Source organism: Benincasa hispida, chromosome 3 (genome assembly GCF_009727055.1).
Source record: "Benincasa hispida cultivar B227 chromosome 3, ASM972705v1, whole genome shotgun sequence".
Classification (NCBI taxonomy): Eukaryota; Viridiplantae; Streptophyta; class Magnoliopsida; order Cucurbitales; family Cucurbitaceae; genus Benincasa; species Benincasa hispida.
In genome coordinates, this window is record NC_052351.1 from 23,570,937 (window position 1) to 23,594,933 (window position 23,997).

The 23,997-nt window shown below is 32.0% G+C and overlaps 1 protein-coding gene across 1 annotated transcript; it reads right to left on the reverse strand.

Moving 5' to 3' along the window:
• Positions 1-300: 300 nt before the first annotated feature.
• Positions 301-10,615, reverse strand: LOC120073258 (LMBR1 domain-containing protein 2 homolog A). Its single transcript, XM_039025996.1, has 14 exons — positions 10,144-10,615; positions 9,361-9,440; positions 9,119-9,277; positions 8,628-8,841; positions 7,851-7,937; positions 7,617-7,756; positions 6,735-6,815; positions 6,568-6,632; positions 3,393-3,565; positions 2,514-2,644; positions 2,329-2,416; positions 1,872-2,085; positions 1,640-1,743; positions 301-1,412 (listed from the first exon to the last, which is right to left on the reverse strand). Exons 1-14 carry the CDS (start codon positions 10,309-10,311, stop codon positions 918-920), a joined length of 2,199 nt encoding a protein of 732 aa, XP_038881924.1. The 5' UTR covers positions 10,312-10,615; the 3' UTR covers positions 301-917.
• Positions 10,616-23,997: the final 13,382 nt, after the last annotated feature.

Here is a 23,997-nt window from a genome sequence, read left to right on the forward strand (position 1 = left end):
TATTAATATTTTCTGGCCTTTGGAGTTTCGGATTCTAACATTCAGTATTTAACATTGAAAAATTTCACCTTTAGACCTTTTTAGTGTTTACTTTGTTATATATAAAAACCAATAGAAAATAGTAGCGAAAAGTGATTGAAACAATCTCGGGAACTGTTTGAAGAGGTTATATATTCATTTAGAACTTTGATGAAAACGACTGAAGAATGAAAACATAATATGGCCCTCCTGACTGCTCTCACTCAGAAAGTTTCGCCCCTCTTGAAAGAGAGGCTAAAGTTCGACGATCTAAATCACATATCACAAAAAATATCTAAGGCCCTTTGTCACTGACTTTTCTCTTTGTTGTTTCCCCAGAAAGCGGCAACGGCTGACTTATACAATGAGTAATTTAAATCATATGAAAGATACAGCTAGCTACAAGGAAAATATCAAAATATCAGAAACCATTCAGATCAGGTTCTTTCGGTGTCTAGAATTTCAATCTTCATTTCCTAAAACTTCCAATTACATTCAGACATGGATGTCAAAGTACCAGAAAAAGGATACACAATATAAATTTATCGTATGGCATCTGAGTTCTGAAGCAAAACTCATGAATCAAAGGAATGCTGATGAAGCCAAGACACTAACCTTTTTAGTTGCAACCTCTGTGAATTTTACGACCATGGTCGTTTGAACAATTAGTGAGTGTAACTCTATCCTCTCCAGTTTTCTTACCAACCAGTCAGCTTATATACGCATGTGTCAATCTAGCAGGGTAACGTTCCAAGTATGTGTTCAGATGCAGGATGATCCAACTGCAAGTAAACAACTCAACTGGCACCAAGGGCCTGTACATCGTACAGCATTCTTTGATTCTTAAACCTAAAGGGAGAAAAATGGTTGTTATCTAGTTGGCCTTGATCGCTCAAATTCTATTCCCCGGAACTCTTAATTTCCAGCCTGTCCTCCTCGTCGCTATAACCTCCATGATCTGATGGCCGTTTCAATCTTTGGAAGATCTCATCAAGGGACTGAGATGAATCATGACGAGAGAGAGTTTTTGTTTCATGAACCTGGGGCAAGGGAAGAAACTTTTTGGTTCCTATATTAGCCTTGAAGTTTTGGAAACCCATCTTCATTGATTCCCACTTTGAGGCCAAACCAGAAGTTGTCTTTTCACTGGTGTTGCTAGATTCGCCATCTTCTGTATCAAGTAATGTAACCTTAGCAGAAGCAATGTTCGCCACTGGCTTTGTGTTTAATGTTGATTGTCTAATTTGTTCTCTAATTGCAGCATACTTGTTGCTCATGGCTTCTCTGCTAGAACCATACTTCCGACCCTCATCAACAGAACTTTTTGACGAATTCCCATTCATGTCTTCACTTATTAGACTGTTTGTTCCCTTCGCTTTGACATCAAGCAAATCCTGAATATTTAACTCCTTGATTAGAAAGAACATTTGAAAAAAATTAAGAATTCATCAGAGCAAGATACGTTTACAGAGAGAGATCACCAATGAAAATAAATCTCCTATATTAGATATTGTGAGGATTTCAATTTCTCCCAAACATAGTATCACCCTGGCATCAAAATATAGTTCACAATTGCATGAAGAATGCCTAGAGAATAAATATTTATGGAAGATGTACTTACTGTGCTATTGCTGCTGCCAGACTCCAAGTCTATGCTGTTGAAATTCCTAGCTAATGGAATAACGTGCTCGCCAACCATGCGCCCTTGTTCAAGCCAAGATCGTTCTGAGGCAATAAAGAACAAATATTAAACTTATAGAATGATGACAAGCAAATAAGGATTGTACTAAGTCGGTCATAAAATATCAGATCTCATCCAGAAAAGAAAACCACCAATGTTATCCAATGACTACCTTTCTGCAATATAATTACTCCTGAAGGATCAAATCCATCCATATCATCTACCTCTGACTGAAATCTAAATCTCTTCCAGCTTCCAAGGAAATCGATAACCCGGTTAAAGAAATTGCTTGCAACCAAAATGGTGTAGACAACCATAATAAGTGGGTAGATCCTATTAAAATCTTTCCCGAAGAAAGGGACGGCATCATCAATTTTACCCATCCTCTGCCATTATAATTGCACAATATTCAGGTAAACTAACGAATATGGTCATTAAAGAAGACAACAGAACACAGACACAGATCTTATCCATTAGCATTAGAATCATTAAGCACCGAGGAAAAGTGAAGGACTAGGACTAGCAAGTGGTGAAGAAAAACAACAAACAGGAGAGACCCCACGTACCAAAATTAAATCAGAACTGCAAAGCAACATTGCAATAATAAAATAAAATAAAACAATAATCACCTTTTCGAAAACAGTTTTCTCGTTTCCACCAAGACGAATGAGATTGAGAAAATTGAATGAAATTGGTGGAGCATACCTGGCAACCATTCTAGTAGAAGAATGAACATTATATGAGTACTTACTTCGTCATAAAGAAGAATAGACAAATTTCCAAAATGATTTAATAGCTAAAGAGATATACTCACGAACAAATCAATAGCAAGTTCACAGAGCTTGTTTGCCTTGGGGTTAATGAATAGAACATCAAAGTTCCAAACTTAAATAAAGAATAATACGTGCACACGCACATATACATCAGTGGTACAAAAGCAAAGGCCTGTAAAAAAAGGCAAGTTAAATAGATTTGAAAATCAGCAGAGAAGTCCTAGAGAAGCAAACAGGAATCCACCAAACACTGGAAAAATTATGGCAGGGAGAATATGAACAGGTAATAGTCAGATAATGATGATATTCATCCTAAACTGAATCTTAAGTAAAATTTCAGGAAAAATTGATGAAAGAAGTTTATTTCCAGAATCACTGTAGGAAGATTGCACCTGGCATGAACATACACTTAAAAGAACTAAAAATCCAAAACAGATTCCAGTATGATCTTATCATAAATATCTCTGAGCAGTCCCAGATAGATTGGCTTACATCATTCTGGAAATGTCAAAATAATTTGTTTGCATCCAGTACAGAGTTAGATTAACCTACTCTTCTCTAATGTATATAGGGATCATGACAGCTAGGCTTTAACTTGTAATTGGATAAGGAAGCTACAAGTCAAACTAACAGTCAAGTCAAGACCATTCTGTTTATTACAGTTTTTATCACCAGTTTGAAACCTGGATGTAGCAAATCATAAATGAAACATGTTTCTTTTCATTTTCTCATCCCAAAAACCCTCGAGGAAAAGCACTTTGAGAAAGAGTCACCCACAGTTCATTTAATGACAGCCTCATGGAATAAGTTGTACATAATAAACAAATAGACAAAGTATGCATATCCTGAAAGTCACGCGATGAGATATATGCACATAGGAAAAGCAATTGCCTTGCTATGTAGTAAGTATGATGATATACCTGCACAAGCACCTCCTCCCGTCCAACTAATTTAATAAGCATTGAGAAAAGTGATAAATCGACACTTGGTAACAGTGTTGCTTCAGCTAAAAGAATTGCAGCGGACATGATACCAAGTATAATAGCCAAGACTTTCTGCAGATGCTTTCTTAGGATGCATCGCCATATAAATTCTGCAGAACACCGCCACCACCTTATTATAAATATTCATTATTTAGGATTTAGAGCAGAAAATAAAAAATTTCTGTTGCATGAAACTTAAGAAAACAAGCCAACAAATAGTTACAAGCTAACGAGCATTGAAAGTAATTTCAAGTGTAGTAATGTCAGACACGTCCATACGGATGTGCAATTTGGGATGTAAATTATGTTCTTCGATAAATAAATAAGGTTTTGCTGCTGATCCTCTCGTGCGTTTTTCTGGCTTCTTTGGGGTTAAAAAAAATGGTCGTCTTCTCACTTGTTCAATCGGTTAATGGACATGGTTTTTTCTACAATTTTCTTCTAGTGCAAAACTAAGCACCCTTTTACTCATTATAATTTATCTTTTTCTAGTAAAAAAATACAAACAAGAAACAAAAAACAACTTCTCATTGATATAATTGAAAAAAAAAAAACAAAATGTTCTCGGGTACAAACTCCCAAAGGGAGTGAAAGGGAAAAAGGAAAAATACAAAGCAACAAGATATATTTGATTTCCATTTTGATTTCGAGATTTGCGTTGCTCCCTACTGAGAAGAAACTCTAGCTACTGAGAATGATAGGAACTCAAGAAACCCACTCAATCCCATTGACTACCAAATACAACATATCCCTTCCTGCCCCTTTTATATTTACATTTAAGATCTAACTAACCCAATTTGTGTATATCTACTCCCATAATGTTACATTACATACAAAGACTCACTGGTTAAAAGCACAAAAATCCCCCTAATTTTCTACATAACTAGCATTTCTGCCCCCACATGATTGTGCGATGCCCAAAAGAACATAAAACTTATTTTGATTCAAGAAGCAATTCCCATATTAGGGTTGAGATGCAGGAATGGAAATATGCAACAAAATAACACAAATGTGAATATAATACAAATGATAAATATTTTAACTTCTTTAAAAGCGTAAAATTATTTATTAGTTTATATATACACACACATATACAATTTTGCCAAAAATATCCATCAAAATCGACACTTTATAGATATTTCCATTTTCATAACACTGAGACCTTGAAATTCTCATCGACATCAATATTTTAAACCTTAGATGCAAACCTTGAATGCAGGGAAAGAGACCTCCCCTCAATTACAGAGTCACAAGTCAAATGAAGTCAGAAGCATCTTATACGGGATGGATAGCACTTGAACTGGTATAGTAAGTTATGAAACCATACTCTCTTCCTTAAGTGATAGGATTGCATCTACAAGAGCACCAAGGCCAGTATCACAAGATTCAATTCACTTCCTTTTATCGGTCAATTTATTCATTTGAAATTGAGAACAGCAAATATTAAACTCGAGTTCCTCTTAGAATATAACTCTCCGGCAATAGGCGTAACTGATCTTCCTCAAAAAATAAACACTGATGAATCACAGCCATAAATTACCCTGAATCATCAGTAGTAGACAAGTCTTATTACTAAGTTTGGTACCAAAGTTGGGCTTAATAAATCCAATGTGTTTACCATATTGGTTAATTGGAGGTGAAGTATTTTAGATATGCTTCCAATAGCCTCATGCATTTTCAAGAGTTCTTTCCAACACAAGCTTAATAAGATCTTGCCACCATTTGATATGATGGAAGATGAAAACCTTTGGAACTGCACTCCTCTGTTAAAAATCTCAACCACCAACTTTAGCTGTGAGAAAAAGTCACTGACGTGAGGAAGGGCATACTTGGATAACATATCATCTACAATCCACCACTACAACAGCATGCTTAGCGTCAAAGCTAGGTAGCCTTCAGCAAGGTCAATGTTATCTTTCCCACCTAGTGCAGTAAAGGTATAGGCAACAAAGCAATCGAAATGGAGCTACTGTCAATGATTTATTTGCTGGTATGGAAGATCATACATAGTTCCACAAATGTGTTGATCTCTCGAGAGCCCATCCTTGATAGCCCATAGCATAGAGCTGGAATGGTAAGCACCCAAGAGCTTAGCCATACAAGATGACTTTCTTGGTACGAAACCACCAAGGCACCATGCATCCTTTTAAAGTATTCATTCCATCCCACTTGGAATCCAGATAGGTTGAAGGTTGAGTTCCAATTTTAAGTTGATCTTTGAATAAAACTGTCTTGGAGGACCATCCAAATGAGTTATTCTCAATCCAAGATTTGTATTGAATCTTAAATTCATAGCCAAGGAGCTTGAAGATCCATTTAAAGGCATCCTACTCCAACCAGTTGAGAAAAAAAAATGTAGAATTTGTGCAAATCACTACCCTAGTAAGGATACCATTTACACGCTTGAAGATCCAGTGGCGTGCCAACGACCACTCTAATTGCCACTCCAATGGCCTGTCAGCCACCACAACAAACGGTCACTCAAAACAGGTAAAGCAAGAAGTGGACCTTTCACCACACCACAATTTATTTGCTAAAAGGCTACCTTAATCGTAGGTTTTCAATGAAATAGATCTCTCTTCAACAATGCTGAGTGGCTACACTATAAACCCCTCGCAAACTTCCAGAGATATGTTACACTGATTCAAAGTAAGAAATCTCTCTAACTCCTCGATGGGTCTAAAAGTAGGGACTCTAGACTAACCACTGTGAGCCAATGTAAATAATAAAAGACAACGAGTTCAAATCATGGTGACCACCTAGGTATGATATAATATCATAGAGTTTCCTAGACAACCAAGTGTAGTGTGGTCAGTTTTTGTACCGTGAGATTAGTTGAGTTGAGGTATGTGAAACTTTGCCTGAACACACTCATAGATATCAAGAAAGGAAATAGAACTCTTGACTGCTACAAACAAGAACACACTGTTCATAATATTTGAACCAAGGCCAATGGTGAGGAAGAATGACCTACTAGAGACACTGCTAAATAAGCATATAATCATGTTTCATAATTCTAAAAAAATGATATCTAGACTCATTCTGAAATGGTGTCTCTATCTCACGTGATGTGATGGAAAACAAGAAAAGAAGCTGATGCATGTTATATTACCAAGTGTATCTAAGATGGACCCCAACTTCCCATTTCGAGCATGCCTGAGGCTTGAAACATATTTCCTGAAAAAATAACAAGGCCAGGCCGGAGGTTAAGCTCTTAATTCTGTGTTGAAAAGCAGAGGGCCAAAATAAAAATACCAAAGTTAGTAATTAGAGGCAAACCATCCAGTTGATGAGCGTCGTTCATAGTTCTTTATAGTGTCTTCAAGTTCAAGGGCCTTCATAACGTAGGTCATATATTGGCTACATAAAACAAATATGAATGTGAAATCTATAAAACTAATTGGTAATAACTACCAAGCAGCAACCAAGAATTCTTGCTTCTCCAGCAAGTCAATATCAGAGGAAGGTTGTAAAATGAGAATCCATAGTACTTTGACAGCAGATATTTGAATGCATACCAATAATTATCAAACTAGAATTTAAACAATCATTTATGGAGATAAAATACGTCCAAAAAGGGGAAACATCCAAAATGAATAATTCATGCTTATACAGCATATAGAAAATAAAAGGAGATGCAATTCTACTTCTACAGTTAATTAGCAGCAAGATTTATTTCATTCCCAAGATAAACCACGCGTAAAGCAGTATAATGGTCAGGAGCCAAACTGAAATTGTTCTGAAATAATAAACAAATTAAAATATTGGAATAGAGATTTTAAAGCCTCTCCTAACTCCCTCAATTCCAAGCTACTTGAAATACCTGTCCAAGCTCCGATTCTCTAATCCACTATTTATTTCTAATAACTATGTTATTCCAACCATCTCCAGCTAATAACTAATATGCTCCTAATAGTATAATATATAATTACTTTACCCCTAAACACACCCCATTCTCAAGGTGCAGATCAAGTTATAGCATTCAATAGATGCCAACTCCTACCAATACAACGCCACCAAATAGGACTTGCTAGCACGGCCAAAACAACTCAAATGCCTCATAATTTCCCAAAATACAATTTACCCACTCCCCACCCAGAAAAATACAAGAAACCTTCTCAATCTGAAATGACCAAAAAGAAGTACGTAGTACGTATATACCTTTTATAACGGTAATACTCCTCTCTTGTTCTGCGAAGATGACGCCTAAGTGTTGCCATTGATTTCTCATCTGTATCGTAGTCCATATCATTTTCTCCTAGTCGTCCACCTTGTGGTTTGAATGATGGATCTTCCCTAAACTGAGAACGAAAAATGGGAAGAAAATGATGCAATAAAAACACTGGTCAAGGTTCCAATGTCTTTGAACTAAATAAAATTATGAAATAGATTTACCATTTGAGTTAACATGTTGTCAATGACATTCATGTAAGGCCTCAGGGGATCGCGCTTAGACATCTGCTTAGATGTTGCTTGAGCAACCTATTACATAAATGAAGATCAAAAATCACAAAAAATTTAGGCTGTTCCTTCTTTCATGCATATTCACCATTCAATAAGATAATAGAATCTCTCTGCAAGTTGCTATTTATGGGAATTGCATCTTTATTTTATGTAGGTAGTCTATACCTCACCCATTCAAAAGTCTCCACGAAAGAAGTTACTTTTTCTGGATACAATTTTCAATTTCACACTCAAAACTAGGTAAAATCTGCCAATTGATATATGGACCACTCATTTTACATTATTGTCTTGCAAACATAAGATGAGAAGAGAAAAATCTGGTTCTTCTGTAGATCTACACCTCAGCTAACTAACAAACCTACAAAAATGGACCAGATGTATGAATGACTTTGAAAAATAAATAATAGGAGGTTGAATAGAGAGACAAAAATCAAACTATTATAATAAGCACATCAACAATAAGACACACCCACATAGATATGGAATAAAGAGAGTAAATCAGGAACACAATGATGATAAAACCTCAAATCTAATTAATAATAGAGATATTAGTGTGTGTCTCTTTGGGTGCCCCTACATGCATTGTTTGTGCACTTGTGAAAGAGAGAAGAACTTCCCAACTTAGAAAATTGGAAGACTTCATTCAGAGTTTTTTTTTCTCTGTCCCAGCTGTGAGTGTCATGGGGAGTGGAGGAGGCTAACACTTACAACGATAGCATTTGAGAGTTCCTGATGAGCATCATCGAGTTTGACAGCCATCTTGGATATTTGATGGGAAAGAACTTTTTGGCGTGTAGTCCAATCAGCATTTCTCCAAATACTCTTGGGAATTTCACTCAAACCAAAGCCAAGAAGAAATGCACCTGTTACCAATCCAAATGTATTTGAGCAGGCCATAGCAAAACCCAGAACACCGCCATGCCTATTAACAAAGAGGCAAAAGAATTTTATCCCAATTATAAAATATTTCAATACTATAATAATTCACAAATATGCAAGGGAACAAATGATAACCACTTGTAAAACCAAATGACATGATATACCAAGAGTATTTGAAAATTACAAAGATGAGAATTTTTAAAATTTTTGTGGAGTCTCCAATTTACATTCAAGTATATCAAATAAAGTTCATAATCAGTGTTGGATATAGGTTCATGTTTGGCTGGCCTCTAATGCATAACACTAAGGCAATGACTAACCAAATCTTGTGCATTGCGATGAGGAGAATTAGTCCAAAAAGACCAATGGATCCAACAACCAAATAAAAGACCAAGTTAACATGGATGCTGGTCTTCAGTCTTTCTTTCACAGTGAAGTCTCCTGCATCTTCAAAACCCTGGATAAGTGGCACCACAGCCCTGGTTGAAGATGTGAATTTGAAAATATAAGGATTACTCTACAATTTGTAACAGAGAGATGTGTATGTGTACTATGTGCGTACCAGGTAAGTAAGAATGTACTCCAATAGGACCAGCTCCAAAAGAAAGAAATTACTCCAGTCTCTGGCAGATGACTTGCGGTCTGTACATAAACAATTTATATCAATAGCAAGAACATGATTGTTGTCTGAATCAACTAAACTTCCAGAGAGGGGAAAAAAAAAGCTTGGCTAACTAGAGGATGCAAAGGGATCTCCAATCTTTTTGCCTAAATAATTGGCAGTCCTTTCAATGCAGGAAAGGGGAACCGGTAGCAGATTGCAAATGAGAACCACAACCAGCTAACTGGAAGAACGACTGCCAAGAACTAATAATACTAAATAGTTGATCGAACATGCTGTATATGTTTCTAATCTGCCTGTCTCAGTAAATTTATAGATAAATAGATGGATAATATTGGTACCGTTATCAATGACAATGAAAGTGGAGATCCGGAGCAGTAAACAATCTCTAATACTTTGAAAAGAACTATCATTATCATTATCAATTAAAAGCCATGAAATTGTTCCTACAAAACCACGCCATGAATTCACGAATTTGAAGGCAATAAATCGAAACCTACCATCCAGACCTCCATCGAAGAAAGTAATCGAGAAATTACACAAAACTTAATCACCTAAGCTAATTCCCAAATCTCCTTCCAACGGCAAATTAAAATCTCACCAAACCAATTATCAGGTTAATATCAAAGGCATCGATAAGTCATAACCAAATGACGCCTAATTCAACAAACAACAGCATCAGATGAATCCAATCAACAAGAAATGATCGATATTAGAAAATACCGTCCAAATGTCCGCAGGGACGAGGATAATGATGGAGAGGGAACAGAACCAGGTATATCCGACGGTAAGAAAGACGTAACGAGGCACCCATGGACCAGCGAAGTACTTGAGGGTGACGATCACCATGCCTAAAGTTAAAGGCAAGGAGATCAGATAGAAAACCCACATGTTTCCGTCCCGAAAATTTCTCCCCTCCCCGATGAGTTTTGTCAATTGAAACGGAAAGGGAGAAGACGGGGGGAGTCGATGCGAATGCTTGAACCAACAATTCACAACAACAACATTGTAAGACGAAAGAGCGAAAGGCTTCAGCAGTTGGTGCGCGCGAAAATGAAAGAGTTGTGCTCTCGTTTGGTACGGACGGAATCAAAGAAGAAACGATGGTCAAGGGATCCGAAGACACGCTTCCTCCTGATTTAATTAAAAACCAAAAGCCAGAAGAATTGGACCCAGTTTTGTCTCACCTCATAAATCAAATAACAAAAATGTGCCACAAGGCGTAAAAATTATACATGTACTCATATTTTGCCATTAATATATTCCTTGTTGCCAATTCCCTGTTTTGAACAAATTTTAAAACTAATGATAATAATAATAATAATTTTTCACCTTACAAAATTTCAATACCAACCCACATTGACAACTTGAAATTTAATAATAATTTTGTATCAAGAAAAAAAAAATTGCAACCTGGACCGTTTTTCTTTAGTTTTCCCCGACGGCCTTTCAGAAACGGAGTTCGTGGACGTGGCATGAGAACAATTGTAACGGCTTTCGAACCCGTAATTCTTCATTTAAGGATCTCCGATATGGGTCGGGCCGTTCCTTGTTTTTTCACGGCCCATTTATGCTGGCCCATGTTCATTACGTAACCCGTTGACCTGTAATTAGAAGTGGACGATTTTATGAGAACGTTAATATATAAATGATATAAAATCTCACACCTATAAAATAGGTTACTGTCATGCTCCAATTTATTGGCTTGAGTGGTTTTGTTTATTATTAGGGCTTTCTACTCCTATAATCTAATTATAAAATTATCTTAAACTCTCTTTTTTTTTCATGAATATTTCAATGAAATGAAATATTACACAAAAATCTATCCACATGCGCGCGTTAAAACAAAAAAAAAAAAAAAAAAAATCATATTCACATGCTTGACAATCATCAATAACTCGCACATGAGAGTAACGTAGGTTATAGTACAAGTATATATGAGATTTTTTTTTTTGAAAAAAACAAGTATATATGAGGTTTGTTTGTACATTTTGTATACAAATTCAAATATATGTGAGTATATTTCAAATAATCGGGAAACGTGATCTATCTTAGTATAGTATACATGTGTAGAAATATGTGGAATATATATCTCACTAGAAACAAGACTAGAATTAAATATGAAGTGCATATCACATAAGATCCATAAATTTGTACTTGTTCTAAATACATTTTGAATAAACATCATACATATTTGAAATAACATTGAATATATTTGAAATAAACCTCGTATATTTATAAAAATATACATAAATACCACCAAAAACCTGTTACCAGACGTAAAAGAAAGAGATGGAATTTTGTACTTCGATGGAAACTACCCTATCATATACCTAAAATTTTAAGGTTATACATCATATGGTTAATAAATAAAATAAGAAATCAATGAAAATCCCAAAATTTAGGCCATACTGGTAAATAAATAAAAGAATAAACTATTGAATAAAAATCCAAAATTAATGATGATTTATAGGGTAATATTTTTTTAAAAAAAAAAAATCTCTAAATAATTAATGTTAAATTCGTTTTCAAATTTTTAGATATTTTAATTATAAAATAATACAAAACTCTAATAGGGTTAAATTGTCCCAAAATTACGATGAAATCTAATTATGAAATATAATTAAAATTTAGGATATTTGTGAAATATTGGTTGTGAAGTAGATCATTTTTCTAAATTTTTCTTATTATTATCTCTTATTTATTGAGAACAAATGTATAGCTGAAACACGAACAAGATGTTTGGGCCAAACAAATATAAAGAAACTATTTGGGATATTGAGTTGGTTATTATAATCTGTAAGTTATATTAGTTTATATTTGAGGGGTAAAGTATTTTACTCTTGATTATAATAGTCTGTATTTGGAGTGGTGATTATTTTAGTCTATATTATAAATAAGGAGAAACTATAGTTATAAAATAGTAACTTGATAAAAAAAATAAGGAGTTGTATGGGGTGTTGAGTTGAGATAGGATATCTGGAGTTTATATGCTTGTGTCTAGGGTGCAGAGTTGAATTCACATGTGTGAGCTATCTTGTGCAACTTTTTTTAACTCTAAATAATCTACTTTTATGATTACTATTTATGTTTTGAAAATTTTTTATTCAATAATTCTATCAATCTTTGTTTGAATAATACATTGATTGCAATATTTTCTTTTAGTTTTTAAAGTTTTTCTCTCTTTCTTTCTTTATTTATTTTTTGGGTAATGAATAACAGTTACCACGTTACATTTCTTGAAGAAATATGGTTAAATAAAATGAAAAACCAAAAAGAAATAAAAAAAAAATCATTATTACCATCTTCTTTTTTTTCTTCTTTCTTTTGTTGTTTTGTATTTTTTACTCTATCATCAATTTTTTTAAATTGAATTTTCCTCATCATCTTAGTAGTTAATGGCTTAATGGAATGTCACCACATTTTTCAATAATTTCATTTTCAGTTCCTCCAAATTTGGAGGATCATCAGAGAACAAATCTCATTTTTCGCTAATTCTTGCAAGAAAATATTTCAGGAAAGAAATCTTCATTTTATGTTTTTTTTTTATATGTTACATACTTTTTGACTGCATACGTACTTTTCTTCTAAATATTCATAATACTCTTTTGGTATGTGAATTCAATTAAATAAAAACATATTTTATAATTTTTTTATGTCTAAATATTGCACTTAATGTAGACAAAATACTATAATTTATATAATCAATGACCCTACAACATACTTTAACCGTCATTAGTCTTATAATAGTCGAAAGTGATTGTTAAAGTTGATTATAAAATATGATTTTTGCTCAAGTTTGTAGTCGGAGGTGGTTGTCGGGGTTTGAAGTTGGTCGCATGAAGGTGGTATTGGAGTTGGTCGCATGGAGGTGGTATTGGAGTTGGTCGCATGGAGGTGGTATTGGAGTTGGTCATCAAAGTTTGTCGTCAAAGGTGGTTTTCGGAGCTCGGAGTTGGTCGCACGAAGGTGGTCGTTGAAGTTCATCATCGAAGATGATTTTCATTGAAGTTTCTAGTCGGAGGCGGTTGTTGGAGACTGAAATTGTTCACATGAATGTGATATTGAAGTTGGTTGTCTGAGTTTGTCGTCGAAGGTGGTTATTGAAGAGTTGGTCCTCAGAATTACTCGTTGGAAGAAGCTCATTGAAGATGATTTTTGTCGGAGTTTGTAGTTAGAGGTGGTTGTCGGATTTGGTCATCCGAGTTCGTTATCGGAGACTGAGTTGGTCGTCGGAGTTGGTCACAAGAAAGTGGTGACCGGAGTTTTGCTATCGGAGGTGGTTGCCGGAGTTGGTCGTGCGAAGGTTGTGTGGAGACCAGAGTTGATCATCAAAGTTGTCATCGAAAGTGGTTGTTAGAGCCCAAAGTTGATCATTAGATGTGATTGTCGAAGCCCCAAGTTGGTCATCGGAGTTATCATCGGAGGTGATTGTCGAAGTCCGAAGTTGGTCATCGGAATTATCATCGGAGGTGGATGTCGAAGCGCAAAGTTGTTCGTCGGAGTTTTCATCGAATGTGATTGTCAGAGTTCGGAGTTGTTCGCTGGAGTTGTCATTGAAGGTGGTTATTGAAGTCCATAGTTAGTTCTCGGGATGTGATAGCGATAGTCTTCGAGAGTGGTCGATGGGTGGAGTCATTGAGAACATTGGAAGAAGGGAGAATTGAGTGAATTGGGGTGAGTTGGTACAATATACTAACTCAACTTCACCAATATTTAAAGATGGTGGGTCAAACATTGAATTGGTATATTATACCAACCCATCTCATGTCATGTTAGTGAGTCAAATGTCCTGTAAAAGTTTTCATATAATCTTACAATAGCTAAGTATAGGTTAGTATGATTAAAAGCTAAGTGTGGGTCAGAATAATTAAAAACTTCAACTATTATAATCGACTAAAATATTGGGTAGACTATAAGAGGCCGTTCGGGCCTCCGATTAGACTCCAACTATTAAAATCACTAATTTTTACATTAAATTATAATTGTTCGGGCCTCCCATTTGTTACCATATTTACTATTTGCTACCGTTTTTACTATTTTACATTTACCATATTTTTATTCTTTGCTAAAGTATTTACTATTTCACCCTCAAACTAAAATAGTTTACACTATTATAGCCCAACTAAAATAATATACACCTCAGAGACAAACTATAACAACCACTAACTATAATAACCAACCAAGTACCTCAAGTCCTCTAATAGTTCACTCCATCTAATACAAATTGGGTTAGATGCCCTCCAAATGTATTTGCGTTCAAGTCATGTTCACACCCATTGTTGTAAATATTAAAAGGAACGTAAGGGCCGTAAAAATACACACTTGTTTTTTCCTTCTTCAATGTATTCCCACAGTGAGATTTTCTGTTTTACGTAATTATGTAGATTTTGAAGCAATTACAAACATTTAAATACACTCTGGTCAATGGTTGGATAAATTAATTCTTTTGCTTCTGCCATTCAATTCATTGATAGAACTCGATTCTATTTAATATTCACGAGAAAGTAGCGTCAACCCAAAAAAAAAAAAAGAAAAGAAGTATTGTGTATTTCTCATAAATAAATATCGATCAATTTGGGATTTTTTTCTCTTTTTAATCTTGTTTCATGCTTTGTGTGATGATGTATCATATGAACATTTTCGTCCGTCTTGATGAACATGCCTGAAACATGTCAACTTAAGTATGATTTAATTTGCTAATGTTTGATATCATCCATAAACTTAAATTTTTTGATCTGTCGATGATTTAAGATGACATTAGAGCATATGACTCAGAAAGGTCTTGTGTTTAAATCTCTACAATGTTATTTCCTCTTCAATTAATACTGATTTCCACTTGTTGGACATTCTTCATATTTCAAGCTCACGAATGAAGGGAAAGTTAAATATTATAATTTTTTGGAAAATGGATGATTTAAGAGTTAAACTATGTATCATTGATCTAAAAATTAAAGATTCGAGTTTTTTACTATTTGAATCCCAAAAGAAAACACGAACATTCATACCAAAAGTGTTCCATCTAGTGTCTAATCATATTTGATTTTATATGTGCTTTGGTTTTTTCTTCTAAAATAAATAAATGGGTTAGTTGAGGGTTATTTTATTTTTTTATTATTATTATTTTTTGCCTCTACGTAATTTTAAATTTTCAACACTAAAAAAAAAAAAAAAACTAAGTTTTCAAACTTACTCCACTAATAGTGGTAGTTTTTTTTCCATTAGATCCGTTAAAAAAGAAATAATATTTTTGTTTTAATTAAAAGAAACCAACTACTAAGATCCTCGTTTGATAATCATTTCATTTTTTATTTTTGATTTTTGAATTTTAAGGCTATTTTCTTCTATTTTTTTATAATAATTTGTATATTTCTTTATTATAATTATAGAATTCTTAGCCAAATTTAAAAAACAAGACAAATTTTTAAAAGTTATTTTTTTTTAGTTTTCAAATTTTGGGTTGGGTTTTTAAACCAATGGTAAGAAGTAGATAACAAAAAAAGGAATATGGAGTAGCAAGCAGGACCTATAAGCTTAATTTTAAAAAATAAAAACTAGAAAACGAAATAGTTACACAACGAAGCCTAAATAAAAAAATTAAAAGATATTTTTTGTTATACTATTTGGAAAATTATCAGAAATAACATGTTTAAGTTTTCATCTTATAAAACTAATATCATTTTTTAAAATTCGTTCAAATAGTTTTTTTTTTCCATCTTAGGCGATATCGACCACCGAGATTTAGTTAAAAAAATAATTTTTTTTTTAAACTTATCGATTATTTTGGCTCTTTTAGGCATTTCTTAGTACATCTCCGTAGATTAAAGATAGAGATTCCAATAATTTTTCTAAATATTATATAATATACCCAAATCTTATATATTTTCAAATTTTTTAAAATTAGAATATCTTTACCAAATATTATATCAAAACTTTAAATACTTTTTAAAATCTTTAAGCCAATTTCTAATTTTCAAATCAATTTACCAATTATTCAAGTTTATTTCAAGCAACTAATATAATGTACTTTTAACTATTTTTATTTTACAAGTGGACAGTGGAATGAAGATCTTAAAAAGGTCCTTGTTGATTCGAAATTTGAAATTATAAGATGCTTACCAACAAGCAGAAGTGTGCGAGACAGAACTATGCGGCATTATAACAAAAATGGATCTTATTATGTGAAAAGTGGCTACAAACTCTATTTGAATACAACCATCATGGCAGGCTCATCTAACAGTGATACAATGAATGAAATATGGATCAAATTGTGGAAATTAAAGATTCCTTCCAAGTTCAAGCATTTCCTATGGAAGGCCCTCAATAACATGTTGAATATCAAAGTCGATGGATAATGGAATATGTAAATGAAACTACGAAGAATCATCTGACCTCACAAAAAGTTGGATTATGCCCTGCATTTTCCAACAACCATTCTCAGCAAAATATGTAGGTTCCTCCAAAAATTGGCTTCTTAAAACTAAATATCGATGCAGCCTGGAAGATTTGTCCTCCTTCTATGGGTTGGAGTGCAGTCTTGAGAGATGACAATGGATCAGTAGTGGCAGTTGCTTTAAATTCTTCAAACATGTATCTTGACCCTCCGTTGGCTGAAGGAACTATGGGCCACGGCCATTCTGAATGGCATCAGGTTATTGAAAGAGTTGAAAGTGAAACGTTCGTATTCATGCTATATCTAATAGCCTATTTGGTATTTGGGTTGGGCCTTATCCTGATTGAATTGCAACTTAATTGCAAAAACTCTTCTCATATAGCCCAAGTGGTGTAATAAAATCCATTTTTTTCTCAAATAAATAAATACAACTCATATAATATTTATAATATCAACTTTTAAGTCAAAAGTTCGAACCTCCATCATCCATATCGTAAAAGAAAAAAAATTTTACGAGTGCATTGTGGTTGTAACTTTTTTTTTTGGCATGTAACTTGTTACAAGATTTTTAGTATGTATCATTAATGTCTTCGATCTTATATATGAATATTGCTAAGAGTTTAAAAAAGAACGTGCATTTAGGGGTGCAAATGACCCGATAACTCGAACAACCTAGACTACTCAACTTAAATTGTAAAGGTTGGATTGAGTTAGTTTTAATTTTAGGTTGGGTTGGGTTAGATCCTGGTACACTTTTAAAAATGTAAAGACAGTAAAATAAGGGTTAATATTATAATGTCTTGAACATTTCATTTTTTTAAAAAAAAAAAAAAAAAAAAAAAAACCTATTGAACTTTGTTTTTCCACTAATGTCCGTGGCTATTTTTACAGGGCCTTTGCTCCATACACAAATACGCGAGCGCGCGCGCACACACATATATATATTATTCTCTCTCCTCCATGTTGCACAGTCATTTCTTCCTCATTCTCTTTTCTCCTTCCAACAGTGTGAGTTGCATGCGAAAGACAGACGGCGTGGGGCAAGGACGACGGGGCGGGGCGAACAGATTCGGTCGACGGCACGACGGGGCAAGCAGAGATATGTAAATATTTATACTGTGTTATACATAACCGTTTATTTTATATATTCGATGATGGTTTTATATTTAGATTTCTTGTTTTATGATTTGTACTTATATATATGTTTTGTGTTGAAATATACTGTGATTTATACTGTATTATCATATAGATACAATTATCTATTTAAGTATATTTATATTTCATATATTGGTTAGTATATACAATGTTCTAAGTTATATCTAAAAATAAGCATAAATTCGCTAAAAAAACCAACAAGTTGCCATGAAATCAGAGTTGTATTTGAATACATATCAAACATATTTATTGTTATATTTCATATATTTGTTGGAACATTTCCAAATAAATGATGGAATACATTAGAGACACACAATATAAACATAATACTCAAAACAAACAACGGAATATATCACGTAATATAAAAAATTAAACTTGAAAAACGAAATGAAAAATAAAATCATATTAAATGTTATTTTCTCTCTCCAAATGAAAATGGAAAAAAATTATATTAAGGAATTTTCTTTCTCCAATTGAAAGTGGAAAAAGTCATATTAAGTACATTTCCTCTCTTTATAATAAATGTATTTCTCTCTCTATCACCTTATGGTCTCTACGATTTGTGCTCTTACTACTACATGGCGGGTTAACCTTCTTGGTCTTATCTAGTGTGTACGGATGTTTTTTCTTTTTGAACTTTAGTTTTGTTGTAGCCCCTAGTTTGTGGGGTTTTGGGTTCTTTTCTCTGTCTTTCACCTTGGTGGTTTGTAAGTTTTCATTTATGTGTTGGTTCTGTTCTGGTCTTATCCTGTTGGTTTTGTTTTGGTTTTGTTGCCCTGTCTTTGCTTGTGTTTTGTTGCTTTGATGCCTTGATCCCGGGCTGTGGGATCTCCTTTGTTGTTGTATAATAATATCACATATTCTAATATATATATATATATATATGAAAAAATGGCATTTCTCTCTTATATTTATATTTTATAATCTATATGTTTATATATATGTTCTATGTTGAAATATATTGTGGTTTATATTGTACCGTTTTATGGATACAATTATCTATTTCAGTATATGTAAATTTTATATATTTGTTAGTATATATAATGTTCTAAGATATATTTAAAAATACTATAAACTCGCTAGAAAATCCAACAAGTTGCCATGAAATAGTTGTATTTGAGTATATATCAAATATATTTACTAGTATATTTCATATATTTGTTGGAAGATTAAAAAAAAAGATGGAATATAATATAAGCATGTGATATATCACATATACTTAAAACAAACAATAGAATATATCGCATAAGATAAAAAATCAACATGAAAAATGAAATGGAAAATAAAATCATATTAAATGTCATTTTCTCTTCCCAAATGAAAATAGAAAATTTTATATTAAATGTATTTTTTTCTCTCAAATTAAAAATAAGAAAAAAAAATCATATAATTGCATTTTATCTCACCATAATAAATGTATTTATTTCTTCATCGTTAAGGGGCAGCATCCAAAATAGAGAAAATAAATATTAAAAAAAAATTAAATAAACGGAAAAAAAGTATTTAGCTCTCCATAATAAATGTATTTCTCCCTCCACCATTAATAAAGCTTGAAAAATAGGGAATATATATATATATATAACAAATATAAATAAATATAAAAAAGGGTAAATAGTCCAAAAATAACACTAAAAGATCATTTTTGAAAAAAAAAAAAATCAAATTTAAAGATATTTATGAAATACATAGCTAAAGATGACTTTTCGTGTAAAAATCCCTTTAAAAATTCAAGTTGATCCAACCCAACTCGAATTTCTAATATTATATATATATATATGCAACTCATATATATTTTTATGATGTTTGTATGAAGTTTGTAATAGGTATATTGAATTTTGATATTTAACATTTGAGTTTTATGAAATTTTAGTTATTAATGTGTTATACACAAATTTAAGTATTTTAAGTTAATAAAAAATGTAATATAAAAAAGAAAAGAAAAAATAAATAAGTCGACAACTCAACCCAATCCAACTCAAATTTTAAAGGGTGAATTGGATGGAGTCCCTATCGAGTCATTTGGGTAGCCAAATCTGACCAACCCAAATTTTTGGATTGGTCGAAGCCCTAACCCGATCCATATATACCCCTATTGCATTAGTGATAATAAGTTTTGGTAGAAATTGGGTAATCAAATACGTAAACTCCATCCAATTGCAAAGTCTAGGACTAAGCTAGATGAATTCCTAAAGTACAGAGATAAAAAAATGTCATTTTTAACCTACAATTCGTATACTCGTGAATGGTAATTATGTATGTGTGGATTATTTTTTATTTGACATATGAATATCTCTTTTCTTAGTACATCAATTATGAGAATAAAAGACTAAATCTCACATCTTATGAGCATGTACATGTCAATTACCATTAAACTCAATTTATCATAAATATCTCCCTAATTGAGTTGAGCTATTATGTTTCAAACTTTTTGAAAAGAGTTGAGCTATTTATTATTTGTGTGGTTTGTAGTTCTTTTTTTTTTGTTACGAATAAACACATAAATCATTTCAATATCTACTTTTTGAAGTTGGTTCAAAACATTATATCTATATCATTTAATTTTCAAATCAATATAATCATATTTCAAAGATAATGCTACCATGAATGTAGCTTAGTGATAATTGACATATATTGTATTTTTTTAGATATGAGATTCAAATCTCCACCATAACATATTTGTAGTACTAAAAGTAGAACTAATTTAGGTAAATTTACATACTTGACTGGAGCCAATCTAACATACCTCAACTAGTTAAGGCTTGTGTCATAATCGACTAAATAATTTCAAGATTTAAATCACTCTCACAAATATATTTGTCAAACTAAAAAAAAAAGTTAAAAGGAAAAAAACATAAGAAAAAGAGGGAAAATAAATGAACTCGAATGGGCACATGAAATGATTGAGACAATTTGTATCATCAAAGTGGTTGTTTTGTTTTGATTTTTTTGAGCAAAACACAACAGAGAGAAAGAAACCAAAATCAAGAAGGAAACATATCAGAAGTGAAAGGAAAAACACTTTATAGAGAATGATCTTCAAGCGAAATTTTTGTCAATCTGTACCATCTGGGATGTGCAGCTGGGCAACAAGATTGCATTGACGACAAACAAAAAGAAAGCTAAGGATATTGTCATATTGATGATACAAAGATACTACAAACAATTAGAACGTATATACAATAACCCACTTGGTAATGAATTGGGTTTAAGTTGATAAAATCTAAAAAAATTATAAATTTAACATATATTAAAATTTTTTTTACTAGTGCTATAAAATTAATAATTATCATGAATATAATTTATATTTAAAATATTGTATTTCTCTCTAATAGGTAAAAGAAATAATAGAAATTTATGTTCTTACCCTAAAAGAATTAGGTAGAAGCAAATTGTTTTTTTTACCAGAGTAAGAATGCGGAGGTTTCAACCACCATACATCTTGATCACTAATATGTACTAACATATAGAGATGTCCACGGGGCGGGACGGAGTTGGGAATGTCATTCCCCATCCCCATCCCCACTCCCCATTTCATTCCCCATCCCATGAAATTCCCCACAGAGATTGGGGTGAGGATTTCAGATTTTTTTTCGTTATTTTATTTATTTATTTTTTTGTGTGTAAAAAGCCAATTAATTTAAATCACAAATGTAAGCAAATTTTAATTAAATAATTAACTTTATTACTAAATTATTTATTATAGTTAGTTTTATATGACAATTTGAATTTAAAATAAATTACTCAAATTTTGGCCTTAAAAAGTTAATTAATTTTTTTAATAAAAAAAAATAAATAAAAATCAAATTATTTAAATATATAATCTAAATTTAAACATTCAATTTAAACCTATTCATTATTTTTCTCAATAAATAATCTAATTTAAAATTTAAATATAATATTTATATAATAATAATAATAACATAACATTAGATAACTATACTACATAAATATGTAAAAACTAATTGGGGCAGGGACGGGGAACGAGACGGGGTTGGGGTCAGGGCTAGGGACGACCATCCCCGTTTAGTTTACGGGGAATTTTTTCCCCCCACTCCCTCCCTGGACTCGTCTCGTGCGAAAATTGGATATCTCTACTAACATACATTGAATTAGATTCATTTTAACACGAATGAGTTCTTCTAAAGGAAAATTGGATAAGATGTTTGCATCATCACCACATTTATTTTGACATTTTTGTATTAGCTCTTAATATATTTAGAGAATTAGTGGCCAGTTTTTAGTGGTTTGTCAATTGCATGGTTCTAAATATTATATAGAGGTCCACTTGTAGCTTAGGATAATAGATTACCAATTAAACAAATCAAACCTCATTGAAATGGTATCCCTTTTACCATAAAAAATTTAAAAGAATAAAATAAGAAGAAAGAAGTAGATAAAAATAATAGATTGTTCACGAAATTCCTAAAATTGGAACTTGCGTTATCTCCCCATTCTCGTCGCTCCATTGATTTTCCCGAGGAACGTGACAAAAAATTGCAATCCACGTATTTTTTTTATTCCTTAGAAAGATAATCGTTGTAAGTATAACACAATTTAACTGTTAATTAGATAGATATCCATGTCGTCTATGATTGATAGATAATAAAATTTTATTAAATTTATAAATAAATTAATTTATTTTTTGTTATTTGAATATAATCCTTTTTTAACCATATTTTCACAATTTTTTGAATTAATTTTTCTACATGTAATTCAATTTTTTTTTTTTTTACAAAAGATAATTACTTTATACTTTTGAAACTTTTTGTTGTAAAGTGTAAATACTTTTAATTATTTTTTATATTTAAAAATATCCCTAAATATTTTGTATATACGGTTAACAAATTAAAATAATTCCTTATGACCGTTAACAAATTAAAATAATTCTTTATGCAAGTTAAAGAACAAAACTATAATGTTTAAAAACTAATGAACAAAAACAAAATAAATAAAAAAAACCAAGGATTAAACTAACATTTAAATAATATTATATTTTACTGGTATAAATTATCAACTCAATTGATTTGTTCGTATAATAATTTGGTGATTTTAATATTTCATTAAGAGCCTTTATTTTCTAAGAAATCTAGATAATTATAATCTTTAGGTCTCTAGAATTGTATAGATATATGAAATTAGGATTATTTGGCATTTTAGAATTATTATATTGAATGAATAATTTATAAAAACGTTTGAAAATATTTAAATGACTGCATTTATTTTGTAACTTTTTTATATGAAAATGTCTTAAGATTATGTATTATACCAAAATGCCCAACCTAATTTTAAATGTAAAAACATAAACATATAGTTATTTGTTATTATATCAATGTATCTTTAATTGATTACACTTAAAAAAAATACATTGTTTTGTTTTAAACTATAAAAACCCTCCCTAAAATATATATTATAAATTTAGACGTGTGAAGAGAGATATTGATTTCTCAAATCTAAAAAAAAAAAAAGAAAAAAAAGAAAAGAAAATAAAACTCTACAAACTCCTCTCTTTAAAATTTATGCCTCCGAGAAAGCGAAAGCACCAAGGGACACGCATATGTTGGTAAATCTTACACGCATGCATATACATTAGATAAGAAAAAAATATCTTTTAATCATATATATTACCATTTTTCATATTACAATATGATTGTATATAGATATATTTGGAGAACATATATATAAATATAAGTTACATCCGTCGGTAGTTTGATTATTAATATGATAATTTGGTAACATGCATCCTTCCGTGAACTAGAGACCAAAAATAAAGTGTTACGTGTGTAATTGTTGTCACTTCCAGAATCGTGGCAAAGGGATAAGTCTTTACTTCGTACTTGTCTACTAATAATCCTTCTTGTACAATTGATGTGAGATAGTAGCCTATATCCTTTTGGCTTTTTCAAAGTCTATAGAAACATTTGATGTGACTTAAATTATACTATTTTTATTCACAGTATAGTGGACTTTTTAGCCCCTAAAATCAACTTAGGTAGGGTTTTTTTTTTCTCTCCCTTTTAAATTTATTTCAC